The sequence below is a fragment of the Urtica dioica genome, chromosome 4 (genome assembly GCF_054948205.1).
Source record: "Urtica dioica subsp. dioica isolate 48M chromosome 4, U.dioica_male_clone48M_v1_H2, whole genome shotgun sequence".
Taxonomy (NCBI): domain Eukaryota; kingdom Viridiplantae; phylum Streptophyta; class Magnoliopsida; order Rosales; family Urticaceae; genus Urtica; species Urtica dioica.
This window is the reverse complement of record NC_142759.1, coordinates 48,939,647-48,953,423: the sequence shown is the minus strand read 5'-3', so window position 1 is coordinate 48,953,423 and position 13,777 is coordinate 48,939,647. Positions and strand designations below refer to the sequence as shown.

General features: G+C 36.1%; 1 protein-coding gene and 1 pseudogene across 1 annotated transcript; both read left to right on the top strand.

The window, feature by feature from the left end:
- Nucleotides 1-732: 732 nt before the first annotated feature.
- LOC149401799 (uncharacterized) lies at nucleotides 733-4,771 on the top strand (annotated as a pseudogene).
- Nucleotides 4,772-6,331: 1,560 nt separating this feature from the next.
- On the top strand, nucleotides 6,332-8,549 carry LOC149401798 (uncharacterized). The gene is made up of 4 exons (XM_089610892.1): nucleotides 6,332-6,721; nucleotides 7,330-7,581; nucleotides 7,681-7,772; nucleotides 7,870-8,549. Exons 1-4 carry the CDS (start codon nucleotides 6,332-6,334, stop codon nucleotides 8,111-8,113), a joined length of 978 nt encoding a protein of 325 aa, XP_089467018.1. The 3' UTR covers nucleotides 8,114-8,549.
- The last annotated feature ends 5,228 nt before the right edge of the window (nucleotides 8,550-13,777 follow it).

Below are 13,777 nucleotides of genomic sequence, written 5' to 3'. Positions count from 1 at the left end.
ATTTTTACTTCTAAATTAGCACAACATTGTAGGAAAAGTAAATTGGGTTGAACCAGATAACCGGTTATAAAACCGGATAATTTTTTTTTTTGGATAATCAGTTTCAGAGTTGAATAACCGCTTTTCAAATTCGGTTTTCAAAATGGATAACGATTTTCATGATTCGGTTAATCGAAAATTTGGATAACCGAATTTAGAATTTGTATCAATTTGATTCGATTATTTGTTCAAAATTAACTGAATATTCGGTTTTGATTTGTATAATGGGCCAAAATCGAACCGAACCCAACTAATTTCAGTCCGGGCTCTAAAGGGAGAGAGTGCTTTTAAATTAAAAAAAATAGAGTTTGGTTAAAAAAAAATGGTAGAGAAATTTCATTAATTGGACCAAAAAATTGATTAAATATTAAGATTAGACCTCAATTTTTAAAAGTATCCAAATATGGATTTTTGGACAAAAAGTAGACAAAAATGTCGCTGTACCAATATTTGAATTTTGTCGACTCTCCCTCTCATTCACTCGCTCACTCCCAAATGGAATTAGGGTAGAGAATAGAAAAAGAAACTACTGTTAAATAGCGCATTGTAAAACCGCGGCAACGACGAACCTTCTCCGAAGAATTTATATAAAGGAAACACTTCAGTTTCCTTTATATAAGTTCTTCGGAGAAGGTTATATTTCTTGTTCGGGAAACAAAATTCCAGACACGCATTTTTTTTTTCTGAGCGAGAATGAAGAGAGTTCGATTTGAGGAATATCGAACCGCGGCGACTGAGCAGAAGCGGTATATGAAGAAATTGACGGCGGCGGTGAAATCGGCGTCTCCCTATGCGTGGTGGCGATGCGGACGAACGAGGTCTAGGGTTAGGGATTTGCCTTTGGAATTGGAGATGAGTTGGGACGGAGCGAGTTTAGTGAGTCAGAAGCGGAAGAAAACTGGTCCTTTAGGGCTCAGAAACATCGGAACAGTATCTTCTTCTGATTTTATTTTGGTTTTTGGTTTTTTTTTCGTTCCTTTTTTTCTTATTCTTAGTCTTCTTTAAGTCTCTCGTTTTATGGGGCGGGAGTTTCCCCTATATTCCCGTCTCATTTTTCTGTGTATATTGGCTCTTGCCTTATTCAATATAAATAACAAGCTTTTTTATTTTTATTTTTTTATATACAAATGTTATTATAAACAAGAGCCAGAATGGTTGGTGTTTCCACAAATGGATCTGCTAATCATCGATCAGGAAATATGAACGGTAGTGAAGTTGGGTATACAACAAACCGGATACGGTTAATGGCACTGACTCTCATGCTAAGATGTTGTCTGGGTCAGAACGAAAACCTTGTGAAAATTCTTGCGTTTTGTTGGCACATGAAGGAAGAGTAAGTACACCATACCCTCTTATTCATTGTTTTAACTTTTCATTGATCGATTCCTTGAGATGCCCTTTTCTTCGGGGTTTTTTTTTTTTTTTTTTCTTATCAGATTCTTTTTAAACTACCACCTCTCTTGTTTGGCTGAAATTACTAATATCAGTTTCATAGGTAAAAGCTGATTTAAATGTGAATATCTTGAATCTACTCTAATTTAGATTATATATATGATTCGTAGTTAGAATTTCTAATGCATATTGTATAATGTATAATTTCGATTCCAATATTTATACCCCGTGAATTTTGAAAAATAAAATATATTTGTTTTCATTTCTTTCTCTGAATCTGTCTTGGGAACCCTTGAGAGTAAGCATGGATCCTCTCGTGTGGTATATCGATAGAAGGCTTTAACTTTTACGATGTAAATTTAACGCTGTTTGTCGTGGGCATGGAATGATTGCTTTTTTGATCTGTAATTTAGATTATACATGTTTGAGATTAGTGTTTGTAATTGGTAAATTAGGTTGCCTATAAAAGCTTGTCTTACTTGCACTGTTTCTCCTCTTTTTGGCGTATAGTCTTGCAAAGGGAGCTGCTTCAGTTTTGAAATCGTGTGGTTGGTCAGACAAAAACACACCAAAGAAGAAAAAATCTCTCTTTCGTGCTCTTCGTATATACTATATACAATACACACTTCATTCAATTCTCTATAAAAAAAAAAACAATTTTCCATTCAGGATCAAACCTTTTTTTTTTTTGACACTCGCTCACTCTCTAGTCTCTCACTTGTTGTGTCTTCAATGGCTTCTTCCATTTCTGGAGTCGCCACGAGAAACCTCAAGCTAAGCACGTCTCGTAATTCGTACAGGTCTGGCTTATCTTCCAGGACCAGCCTTCAGTCTCATCTAGGTGCGCTCTATTTTCTCATTTTTTTACATTGTGATTAGTTTCGCTTGTTTTCAGTCTCACTGTAATGTTTATATCGCTTGTATTTAGATCTACGAGTGCAATTTTGTGGAGCCGAGAATGGACGGTATTTCACAATCCAAAACAAGGCTCGGAGTCCGATTGTTGCTCTTCCCTCAGTCACCAAATCTTCAAGGTACATTTTGACATTAACGTATTGTGATCACTGCAAACTTGGTTTTGATTATGCCTAGTTATGTGAAGAAGAAGAAGGAGGAGAAGAAGATAAAAACATGATTGTTTATCCTAAAATGCCAATGTTAATGACTGATCATTCAGATGACTTGTTTGTATTTTTTTTCGGCTTTTGGTTTCTGGTTTCTGGTGTCTGGTTTTGTTTTACAAGAACATGTTAGTGAACCAATAAATTTGGGTGATGAACTTTAATATTTCTTCTATGTGTAGAGAATGCCAAGTTATTTGCAAAGCCGCAGAGAATATATCGGGGGACATTTCAAAAAGCCCTTAGACCGAATTCAGCACGTACGAGAAAATAATTGAAGCGCTGTCCACTCTTTTTCCTCTTTGGGTATGTGTTCGAATTTCATTTTTTTCCGTATTTGGGAAGGTTATTTCTTCATTCTTGAGTCTAAATGAATCTTTTTGAATTTGACAGGTTATTTTGGGAACGATTATGGGCATCTATAAGCCTTCCGCCTTAAAATCTCTTGCCTACTATCGTATCCCTTTCGAGGAATTATTAATGCGGATTCGTCTTTGATAGACCGGTTTCACTTTTGGGTTCGTATAGGTAACATGGTTGGAGACGGACCTGTTCACTGTTGGCCTGGGATTTCTCATGCTGTCAATGGGTTTGACTCTAAATCTGTGTCCTCTACATTCTGAAGTGAAAGTAGCAAGTTCCTTTATTTATGGTTTTTGAAACTTGTCTTGCAGGTTGGTGTAGGATTTCTTGCTCAATACTTGATCAAACCCATGTTAGGCTTCGCTATGGTAATTTGTTTTCTTTGGTTTTTTTTTTAAGAGTAAACTTTGTTGCTGTATCCAATTTTCTGTACTGTGATCGATCTGTTGTTTGTTAATGTTTTAAAGAATTCCAAGGCCTTCTGAAACCAAATAGACCCAAGTTTGATTATACGAGTTATCTACCTCTATAGCACAGAAAAAAGAGTTCATGGTTGTAGGAAGGAACGATCGTAGTTGATTCCTACATTGTCAAGTATGGGATTGGCATGTACGTCACTAAAGTATGGGCTCTAGGGCTGTATCAATAACTTGTTTTTTTCTTTCTCAATTTTTATTATTATTTAACAATCAATTTCTATAAATGATGTTAGACAATGAAGCTTTCTGCTCCGCTTGCGACGGATCTTATACTGGTGTCGTGTTGCTCTGGAGGTCAGGGATAGAACGTTGCAACATATATTTTTAAGTGAAACGTGGCACTATCTGTTCTCATGACAAGGTAACCTAGCTAACCCTTTCTCACTCTCTCTTTTAAAGCAAAGCTAGACTTTCTTTTAATTATATTTCTGTCGAAAACTCTCTAGGTGTTCGACTATAGGAGCTAATATTATGACTCCGCTTCTCACCAAGCTTCTTGCTGATCAGCTTTGTCCCTGTCGATGCCGCTGTAAGTTGTTCAAATATGGCTACACGATTTCCTCTTCAAAGTACAAAAAAAAAAGCAAAACCTGTTCTGTTGGTGTTCGACCATAGGAGTTATCATTTGTCTGTTACTCTATTTTCAATTATACTCTAATTACAGAAGTATTCAAGCTATGTGTGTAACACCTCTCTCTCGATATACTCAGAGCCTAGCGATCAGCACTGTCCAGGTTGTTCTGGTACCAACAATTGTCGGAGGTAACATTTTAGCTCTTTCTTTGTACTTCCAGGGGGATAGAAATATGGTTAGCTAGAATAATGTGTATTGATTCCCAAGACCCGCGCCGATTCGAATCTAATCCTCGTTTTTATCTGACAGTATTGGCAAATGTGTTCTTCCCGCAATTCACTTCAAAAATCATCTCGGTGGCGCTATAATTGGAGTTATCCTCGTGACTCTACTGTGCGCAAATCCGGTAAGTCTGTACTGTAGTTCACATCAATGAATTCATCCCAATGATTTGCATTTTTTTGCGGAATGAACTAACTAATGTACCGTAATCGCAACGAAACCCAAGCTCAGTTGCAGATACGATATCAATCGAGTGCGGGATGCAGCTTAAGCAGTTGACCGAGTTTTTTATTAAAAAATTAAAAAATTAAAAAATTAAAAATTAAAATTAAAACCAGAATTTCAGTTACCAGTTAACCCGGATAACAGGATTTTTCATTTTCTACTGGTGAATAATTATTACCCCCTCGAGTATTTTATATGAGCTCTGTTATGTAACTATATAATTCCATTTGCATTCAGTGCTCATAAGTTTCCATATCTTGGTACAGAAACCTCACTGTGTAATGTGGAGTAATTGAATATATTGCCCATTATTTTTTTTCTTTCTTGATGAAGTTTGTGTATCTTTGATGATTTGGTGAATAGTTGTCATTGCATTAAATCAGAATATATCTTGCCAATATCTATTACTTCTTATACTTGCCTTAAAAGAGTGAAGGGCCAGGGCTTAAAAAACGTTTCGTCACTTCTCCTCGCCTGCCACGTGGCATGTTCTCTATTTTTTTATTTAATAATTGCTGCCCATTATTTCGTCACTCTGGAATATGTGTTCCTATACTCTCTCTCTCTCTCTCTGCTTTTTTTTTATAAGATCTCTCTATCCTCATCAAGGTTCGCTGTACTGTTACCGTTACCGTACCGGGATCCCAATTTTAAGGGGATACCGCTTACCGAAGAGGAACCCGAGGGGGATTAAGGAAAAAAAAAAACCGATACCGGTAGGAACCCGTTTATCAGAGAGGAACCCGGCAAAAAATGTAGGAACCCAAGAGGGATTCAAACAAATATTTTACAATAATAAAAATAGTTTTCATAGTTCATACTTCAAACAAAGTTTCATACCAAACATAAACTGAGTTCTTAAACAAAAAATACCATAGGTAGAGTATAAAATTATTACAACACGTACGATAAAACACACTAATTATAAGTGGAGTGTCTCGGGGGTTGAAATCTGCGTCGCCTAGATCTGCGACGTGGAGTGTCTTGAGTGTCTCGTCACTCGTGAATGAAAGAATCGGTTGACAGCTTTGGCCAACCTCTTGATCCCGGAGTGCAATCTTCTTGGATCAGAGGACCCCGAAGATTCACCGGGATCTTCGTCTATTTCTTCGTCAGAGTCCCCTAGACTTTTGTGAAGGTCTGCTCGCATCGACTCACACAAACTCTCACGTTCCTTTTTCTTTTGAGAGCGTACGTAGAGTAACTTCTGCATTTCCTCCTTTACTTCATGAAGAACCTGGTCGCACGTCTTCACACTTTTTGTCTTCTCTATGTTCGCCAAGTGATTTTTCACACGAGTGATTCCACCACCGCTAATGATGTACCCGCAAAATTTGCATTTGCTTGCATTCGGTCGTCCTTCGACGGGCTCGCAATACTTGTATGCCGGGTCAGACGTCATACTTCATAATCATAATCATTTCAATTCCACATATTCACAAATAATCATAACAATCATCAAATTAATTTCAATTCAATATAAGCATCACAATAATTATCAAATTCATTTTAATCAACACTTCAAGTAATTCAACTTAATCATAACAATAATCATCAATTCATAATCTAATGAAGATTAATTCAATATTTCAAGACCATCATCATTACAAGAATCAAATAATCTCGAAATTAATTAAAATTCTACAATATCATCAAAATAATCATCAATTCATATCACCAAAATTAACATAACCATACCAATAATCATCAAATTAATTGTAATCAACATTTTAAATCAACTTTATCATGACAATAATCAACTAATATCGAAATTAATTAAAATTCAACAATATCATCGCAATAATCATCAATTCATAAAAAAAAATTGAAAAAAACCTAAAAAATGAAAAGCTCGGATGATACCTCTCGGGTTCCCCGGGATGTGGACAAAATCGGCGGCGACTGGGCGGGATCCGGCGGGACGCAGACCAGAAGTGAAGGGATTCGCAGGATTTGGCCGGGATTTGGGCAAACGACGACGAGAAGTAACGGGATCCGGTCCGGGGGATTTGCGAAAATTTCTTCCTCGGGAGAGTAGGGTTTCCCGGAATGAGGACCAACTCTTTTCAACAAAAAACGGGACCCGGTCCGGGGGATCCGGTCCGGTCCGACCGGGATTCGACCGGGTTTGGTTCACGGGACCGGTTTTTGCAACTCCCGTCCCGGTCCCCTCCGGTTCAAGGGATCCCGACCGGAACCCGACCAGAACCCCCGGGATGTTGAACCTTGCTCCTCATTACTTTGTGGTTTTTTTTTTTTGGAAACAACGACGGTATTATTTATAATATGTATTTATGTACATCAATATTATTTAGAATAAATCTCATTTTTATCCCATAAACTCGTACCTTCGTTACATTTCGCCCCCTGGACTCGAAAATATTGCAAAACTCAACTCAGAACTCAAACACGTGTTACAAAGCCCACTTCCGTCAGTATTTGGACGTTAAATTTAACATTTTGATGACGTGGCAAAATTTTAAAGGGTATAAGAGTATTTTCTATTATTCTAAATACTTTTAATGTTTAAATATTGTTATCAAATTAAATAATTAAATATTTCTATTATTCTCTCTTTCCTTTCTTCTTCTTTTCTTCTCTGCATTTTTTTCTTTCCTGGTTCGCGTGGGTTATGAAATTAATCGCTCTCTACAGAAGAACTAGAGAGAATACCCAAATGATGGGTTTCACTACATTTGATTCCAAGAAAGGAAAGCAACACGAGCTTGATCATGCTTAGGTAAACAAATTCGTTTCGGAGTTGTGTGACGCTTTAGTCCTTTTTCATTTTTCTTTGCAGTTTCTTACCATTTTTTGTTTCTTTTTTCTTCCTTTCGTTGGATTGATGATATAGCCGAGGTCTGTGACTCCTTCGAAAAATGGAGGCGATATCACTGCACCATCATCGAGATTGGAGATTTCTTCGTCTAATGGCAGAGAGAGAGTCAGTGCGGTTTCTAAGAACACTTCTCTGGCGAAGTGTGGTTCGAGTAAACATGAGAACGTGAACTCGAATGTGTCATCGAACAAAGGAAGAGAAAGGAATAGCTCGCCGGAGACGCTTCTCTGGTCTTCTTTGTCGTCCAATCTTCTAAAGCACGGAAAGGTATATTCAGTTTTTCTCTAACTTGGAATTATTGTTTGAGCTAAAGAGAGAGTTTAGTTTTGTTAATCACTTTTTTTTCTAATCTGTAAATAATACAAGGGAATGCTCAGAAGGAGGAACTTAGCTTCTTTGGTTGCAACAGAAACTCAAAAAGAGGCATCCAAAGCTGTGAGTCTTGTCAAATGCCTGAGGTATTAAAACAGAAAACCAAACTTACACTCATCGAAATCGTCCATTGTATAACTCTTGAATCTGATGAATTTCTTTCAGTATGTTTGCCGATGTTAGCTCCTCTGCCTCGCTGGAGAATCCACACGTCTCATTCACCGCTTTCTTCGCGCTCAACGAGATCCTAGAACATTGGGACGAGACCGTCCCGTCCTCGAAGAACAAACCGCTTCCTTTAACCACAATCTCACAGCCTCTCAACATCGAGAAATCCGTCAAGACCAAATCCAATTCAATTCCGGAAAAACCGCGACAAAATCGTTGCCGCCGGCGAAAACGTCACTTGCCGAAGTCGAGAAACTAGAATGGGCCAAATGAGACGGAGCGAGAGAGATCGACGAGTTGAGAGAGACTCTGTTGAGCGAAACTAGGTCTTGGTTTCTCAGATTCTTGGCATCGACTTTGGACGTAGGGTTTCGTCTGGAGAAGAAAGGGAAAAGTGGGATGGGACGGAGATCCGCTGATTAATTTGGGTTTTCTCATAATTTGGATTCTTGGCATCGGCTTTGGACGTAGGGTTTCTCATCATTTAGGTTTACTCTCTAGCTCTTCTGTAGAGAGCGATTAATTTCACAACCCACGCTGAAGCAGTAAACACAACCTAGGCGAACCAGGAAAGAAAAAAATGTAGAAAAGAAAATATGAAGAAAGGAAAGAGAGAGAGATGAGAGAGAGAATAATAGAAATATTTAATTATTTAATCTGATAACAATATTTAAACATTAAAAGTATTTAGAATAATAGAAAATACTCTTATACCCTTTAAAATTTTGCCACGTCATCAAAATATTAAATTTAACGTCCAAATACTGACGGAAGTGGGACTTTGTAACACGTATTTGACTTCTGAGTTAAGTTTTGCAACATTTTCGAGTCCAGGGGCGAAATGTAACGAAGGTACGAGTTCAGGGGGTATAAATGGGATTTATTCTATTATTTATCAAAAAAATGGTTACGTAGCCATCATTAAGGCTAGTAATTTGGGTTTAGCCAACATTTAGTTAATTTTCTGTAAATAGCCATCTTGCTTACGTGGCAGCTTATTAATTGAAAAAATTTACACGTTTATCCTTATAAATTAAGCTGACTAATTAAAGATTTTTTTTAAAAAAATTTGAATCTTTTCGATTTGGAAAGAGGTTTTAACGTGTATTTCATGATTTTATGGACGTGAGGTATGCATTGACTTTATCTAAGTTTGTTTCTATTTTATTCAAAACTGCTAATCATCGTCGATGAAACAATTGGTATTAACTGTAAATATGATTTGTATTTGCAATGCATTTACAATGAAAAAATTGGTATTAACTGTAAATATGATTTGTATTTACAATGCATTTACGATGAAACAATTGGAAAGGGTTCTCAGAGGGTTTCTTCAAACAACAAGGAGCTGGGTCAACTATTCAATCAAATGCTCTATTTGCCTCTGCCGTTCTATGAGTCTCTTCTTTTTTGCGTATGGCATCGCCACTGAACTGCAAATCAATGTTGTATTCACAATACTTGATAAGAATTCACCAGAACCTAAATTTCAGCAAATTCACAATCACTGAAACAAATCTCATACACTCAAAACCATCAGCAACTACCAGCACGTAGCAATCCCCGTCGGCGGTGTCTTCGAAGCTGTCAAATAAGTTGAGGACGACGCACGAGGCCGCGCAGAGGAATCTATTTACAGAGGCGGATCTGGATTTACAGGCGACAAAGAGTCCTTCATCGCTGGAGCATCGCCGCTCCGACACCGAGACTCACCTCTCCGTCGGAAAACCTTGTAAGCAGATTTCCTAGAAGCAATAAGAAATAAAGCCCAAATTATATCCAAAATTGACATGTGAAGATGAAATAAAGCCCAATTTCTCCTCTTTTAAACGAATCTTTTCTTCTTCTGTCATCTTCTTTCTTCTCGTTGCCTCCCCGGAGAAAAAAAGTAGATGACAGAAGAAGAAAAGATTCGTGGTGCTCCTGTCGGCGAGGGAGCATCTCGGTGAATTTGTGGTGCGTGTATTTTGAATGAAATTTGTGGTGCGTGATGTTTAATTACGTTTGTTAATGATGGTCCCTTGATTTGTGTTTTGATTTGTGCCAGAAATTATGACTTAATATTTGATTTCCATTTTAATTAATGGGCTGAAAATAATGAGCGTGAATTTGACGCTGAGGCCGGTTTGGTCTTTTTACCCTTTGTAAATTGATGGATGAGGCTATTTACTAAAAATTAATAAAAAGGTTGGCTAAATTTAAATACCCTATAACAAAAATGGATATACACCTATCTAACCCATTATTTATTCTTGTTGTTTCCTTTGATGTGTGTTTGGATTGTTATTATTGTTAATATAGATGCACAACAGGTTACGTAATTGATATAATAAAATAATTAACAGAATACGTAGGGACAAATTCTTGTTGTTACTAGTTGGTATAAAATAGGTTTAAAATTTCAAAAATCTATTATTATTATTATTGTTGTAATACTATTTTAAATTACGTAACTGTGTGTGTATATATATATATATATATATATATATATATATATTACTTTTTAATATTGTTTTTTAACACTTTAAATCTATTTATTACAATAATAATAGTAAATAGAATACATGTTAAAAATGAATACAAATTTATTATTATTATTATTATTATTATTATTATTCAGTTTTGTAGTTACATATATATATATATATATGATTTTAAACACAGATTTGCATATAAATCTAAACTTCACAATATGTCACTCTATATTGTAATTTCCTGCTATAAGAAATATTCACTTCTTCAATCTCATCATCAATAAGTTTTAATATTATATATGAGGCATGAATATGATAAGTTTTATTTCGTTTTTAGTTATTTTTTCATTACAAATTTAGCTTAATTATTTCTCAATCATGTATTTTAATTTTTTATAAAAATAAGAAACATGAGTATGATACATTTTTTATTTCGTTTTTAATTATTCTTCATTATTTTTCAATCAAGAGTAGTGAGGCAAGTATTTTCGTCACTCATACTAACATGCCACATGGACAAGTCATACAATTTTTTTTTAATGTCACAATCTCTTTTTAATCTGTAGCACGTAATTATGGATACTTAGAGCATCTGATCTGGTTTATGTGAGGGACTGGCTAGTAATTTAAATAAAATTGGAGTTAGTAGCTCTACAATTATTTAATGTTTTGACTATTTGCTTGGTAGACCAAATTAGCTCCAATAAAATCAATGGATAATGCCGTGTTTTCAACAAATGAGAATTGAATTAAAAAAAATATAATTGAAATGTGAGATCATTTCAAGCTATATGTAGCCATATCTTGCAAAATCGTCTATGAACATTATAAAATATTGCTGACCATTCCAAGAAGATGTTGGAAAAGGTCCACAAATGTCTGTATGAATAAGTTCTAAGACGTCCAAAGTCCTGTTGGCTTCAAATATCATTTTATTGGTTTGTTTTCCCTTTATGCAATTTAAATAGATATTGAAGTCCGTGAAATCTAATGGATCTAGAATTTCGTATGACACAAGTCTATCTATTCTCCTATGAGAGATGTGACCTAATCGTTTGTGCCATAGCGCGGCCGAATTCTTGCTAGTTAATTTTCTCTTTACACCTCGAGTACTTAAATGCAAGGATTCATTAAATGAAGCATTTATCCCAATGGAATAGATTATCATATCCTGATAAAGAACCGGAACCAAGCATATTTGAACTGTGAAACAAACTGAATTTTTCATTCTCAAATGAACAAGAATAACCACACTGGTCCAAACAAGAAACAAAAATCAAATTCCGTCTAAAAGACGGTACCACAAAAGTTTCATCAAGATCCAAATAAAATCCAGTCTTCAACAATAATCTAAATTTTCCAATTACTTCAACTTCAACCTTCTTGCCATCGCCCACAGAGATGTATCTTTCAGCATCATTTAGCTTTCGGCAATGGAGGCAACCCTGCATAGACACACTGATGTGAGTGGTTGCACCAGAATCCATCCACCAGGTGTCCTTAGGTACCGAAGTTAATTAACCTCATAACAAACCAAATTAAGAAGCATACCTTCTTAGCACGCCAAACGTGATAATTAGCACGATGCTTCTTTACATGCCCTTCAGCTCAACAAAAGAAACAACCAGTCTCTTCATGGTTATCTGGTTGCTTTTGATATTCTTTCTGAGGTGCTGTATTCGCAGCTTCCTTACCCTTCTTTCTTTTCTTTCCCTTGTCCTCGCTCTTAGAGGTTGAGGCCAAGTGAACACTTTCTGTCTTATCTTGTTGCAACTTTCCTCTTCCTGAACACAGTATGAGATGAGCTCATTAAGAGACCAAGTCTCTTTCTGACAATTGTAGCTCACCTTAAACTGGCTAAACTGTGTTGGGATGGATATCAGAACTAGAAGCACTAGCAAGTCCTCAGAGAGTTCAAGCTTAAGTGCTTTCAGCTTTGAAGCAAGATGGGACATCTCTAGTATATACTCCCTAATATTGCATTTACCCTTATACTTCATTGAAATTAGACTTGTCAAGAACGTACCCCTTATATCAGCAAGGAATTCCATAGCCGTAGTAAAAGATTTAGACATAGTGCCCCTGAATGCTTCTGGAATGGCTTTATTCATGATCATCATGCACATGCGATTTGATCTCTCCCACTTTTCCATCGCCTCTTGTCATCAGAGGTAATCTTGTCTGTAAGTACTGGAGGAGCATCAGTTCGTATCGCCAGGTCAAGATCCATGACCCTGAGAACAATCAGCAAGTTCTCCTTCCATGACTTGAAGTTAGAGCCATTCAGCAAAGGAATTGAATTGATGTTGGCAGAAATATTTCTAGGAGTCGTAACTGATTCAAAGAACAATAAACAAATAAACAAACAAGCTCAGAGAAAAAACCTAAACCGAAATTCAAATTCAAATATGGTAAATCTCATCTCCAGATAGCGTGCACTCCATCAATATTATGTCTTTGGACAAAAACAGTGACTTGTAAGTGATATCTTGGTGCACTAATCAAATACTGACAATAATGAACGTATCAAATAATAAATCTTCGTTTGGACCGATCTATTATTCACATGTAAAATCGAAGAATCATCATGTATTTATTAGCGCAAATATACATACAATCAAGTTAAACATTTACCTTCATTTAGCTCGATAAATATTCACAAAAATTACACGTACAAAACTTGTTATATTTTAAAATAAATAAATTTCCACAAGAGATGTTGCTTCAATTAATTAATTTTAAAATATATACATACCAAATAAAATACCAATATTTGAATTTAATTTTTTTTTTTAAATATGTGGGCTGAAACCACAACCCAATAAATAAATAAAAAATAATAATAATATTGGGCCACAGCCCAAACTTCGTGAAAACGTAGGGTTTCCATCTAAACCGAGAGATGAATCTATAGAGGCATACGAACAAAACGATCTCAGAAATAATATGCAAGAGATACACGTAATAATATAACCATCATGTTATGCATCTATGAGATACCGGTGCATATATATTGCCGACCAATGCAAAAATGAAGTTTAACGACACTGATATCAACCAAAATTAAAAATTATAAAATAATACATATATACTATATACACACAATAGAACAAAACTATGTATATATTCACTTGACGATGATGCAATATAATACCTAAACTGTATGCATAGATGCATATAGATGAATCATAAGTGTTCAAGAGAAAACAAAAGTAATATCATGCGCTATGTCTCATCCTGGCTTCTCGGTACGGAAGCACACGGAAGGACGGGCTTCCGAGACTGTCTGGGCGCCTACGGAAATTCCGAGTTCCGTGTGGCACGGAAATGGCAACTTGATTTCCGTGGAGCGACGGAAGTGGTGGTAGGGGATCGAAGGAAGAGGACGGAAGGCTGGGACTGCAGCCGCCTGCACAGGTTTGTTAAATTGTTTTTTTTTTTTTTTTTTT

Excerpts from the sequence above, each read along its gene's own strand:
- LOC149401798 (XM_089610892.1), top strand. The coding sequence starts at position 6,332 with ATGATACCTCTCGGGTTCCCCGGGATGTGGACAAAATCGGCGGCGACT. Across the intron at positions 6,722-7,329 it reads TTGCTCCTCATTACTTTGTG|CCGAGGTCTGTGACTCCTTC; the intron begins GTTTTTTTTTTT and ends TTGATGATATAG. Across the intron at positions 7,773-7,869 it reads AGTCTTGTCAAATGCCTGAG|CTCCTCTGCCTCGCTGGAGA; the intron begins GTATTAAAACAG and ends TGCCGATGTTAG.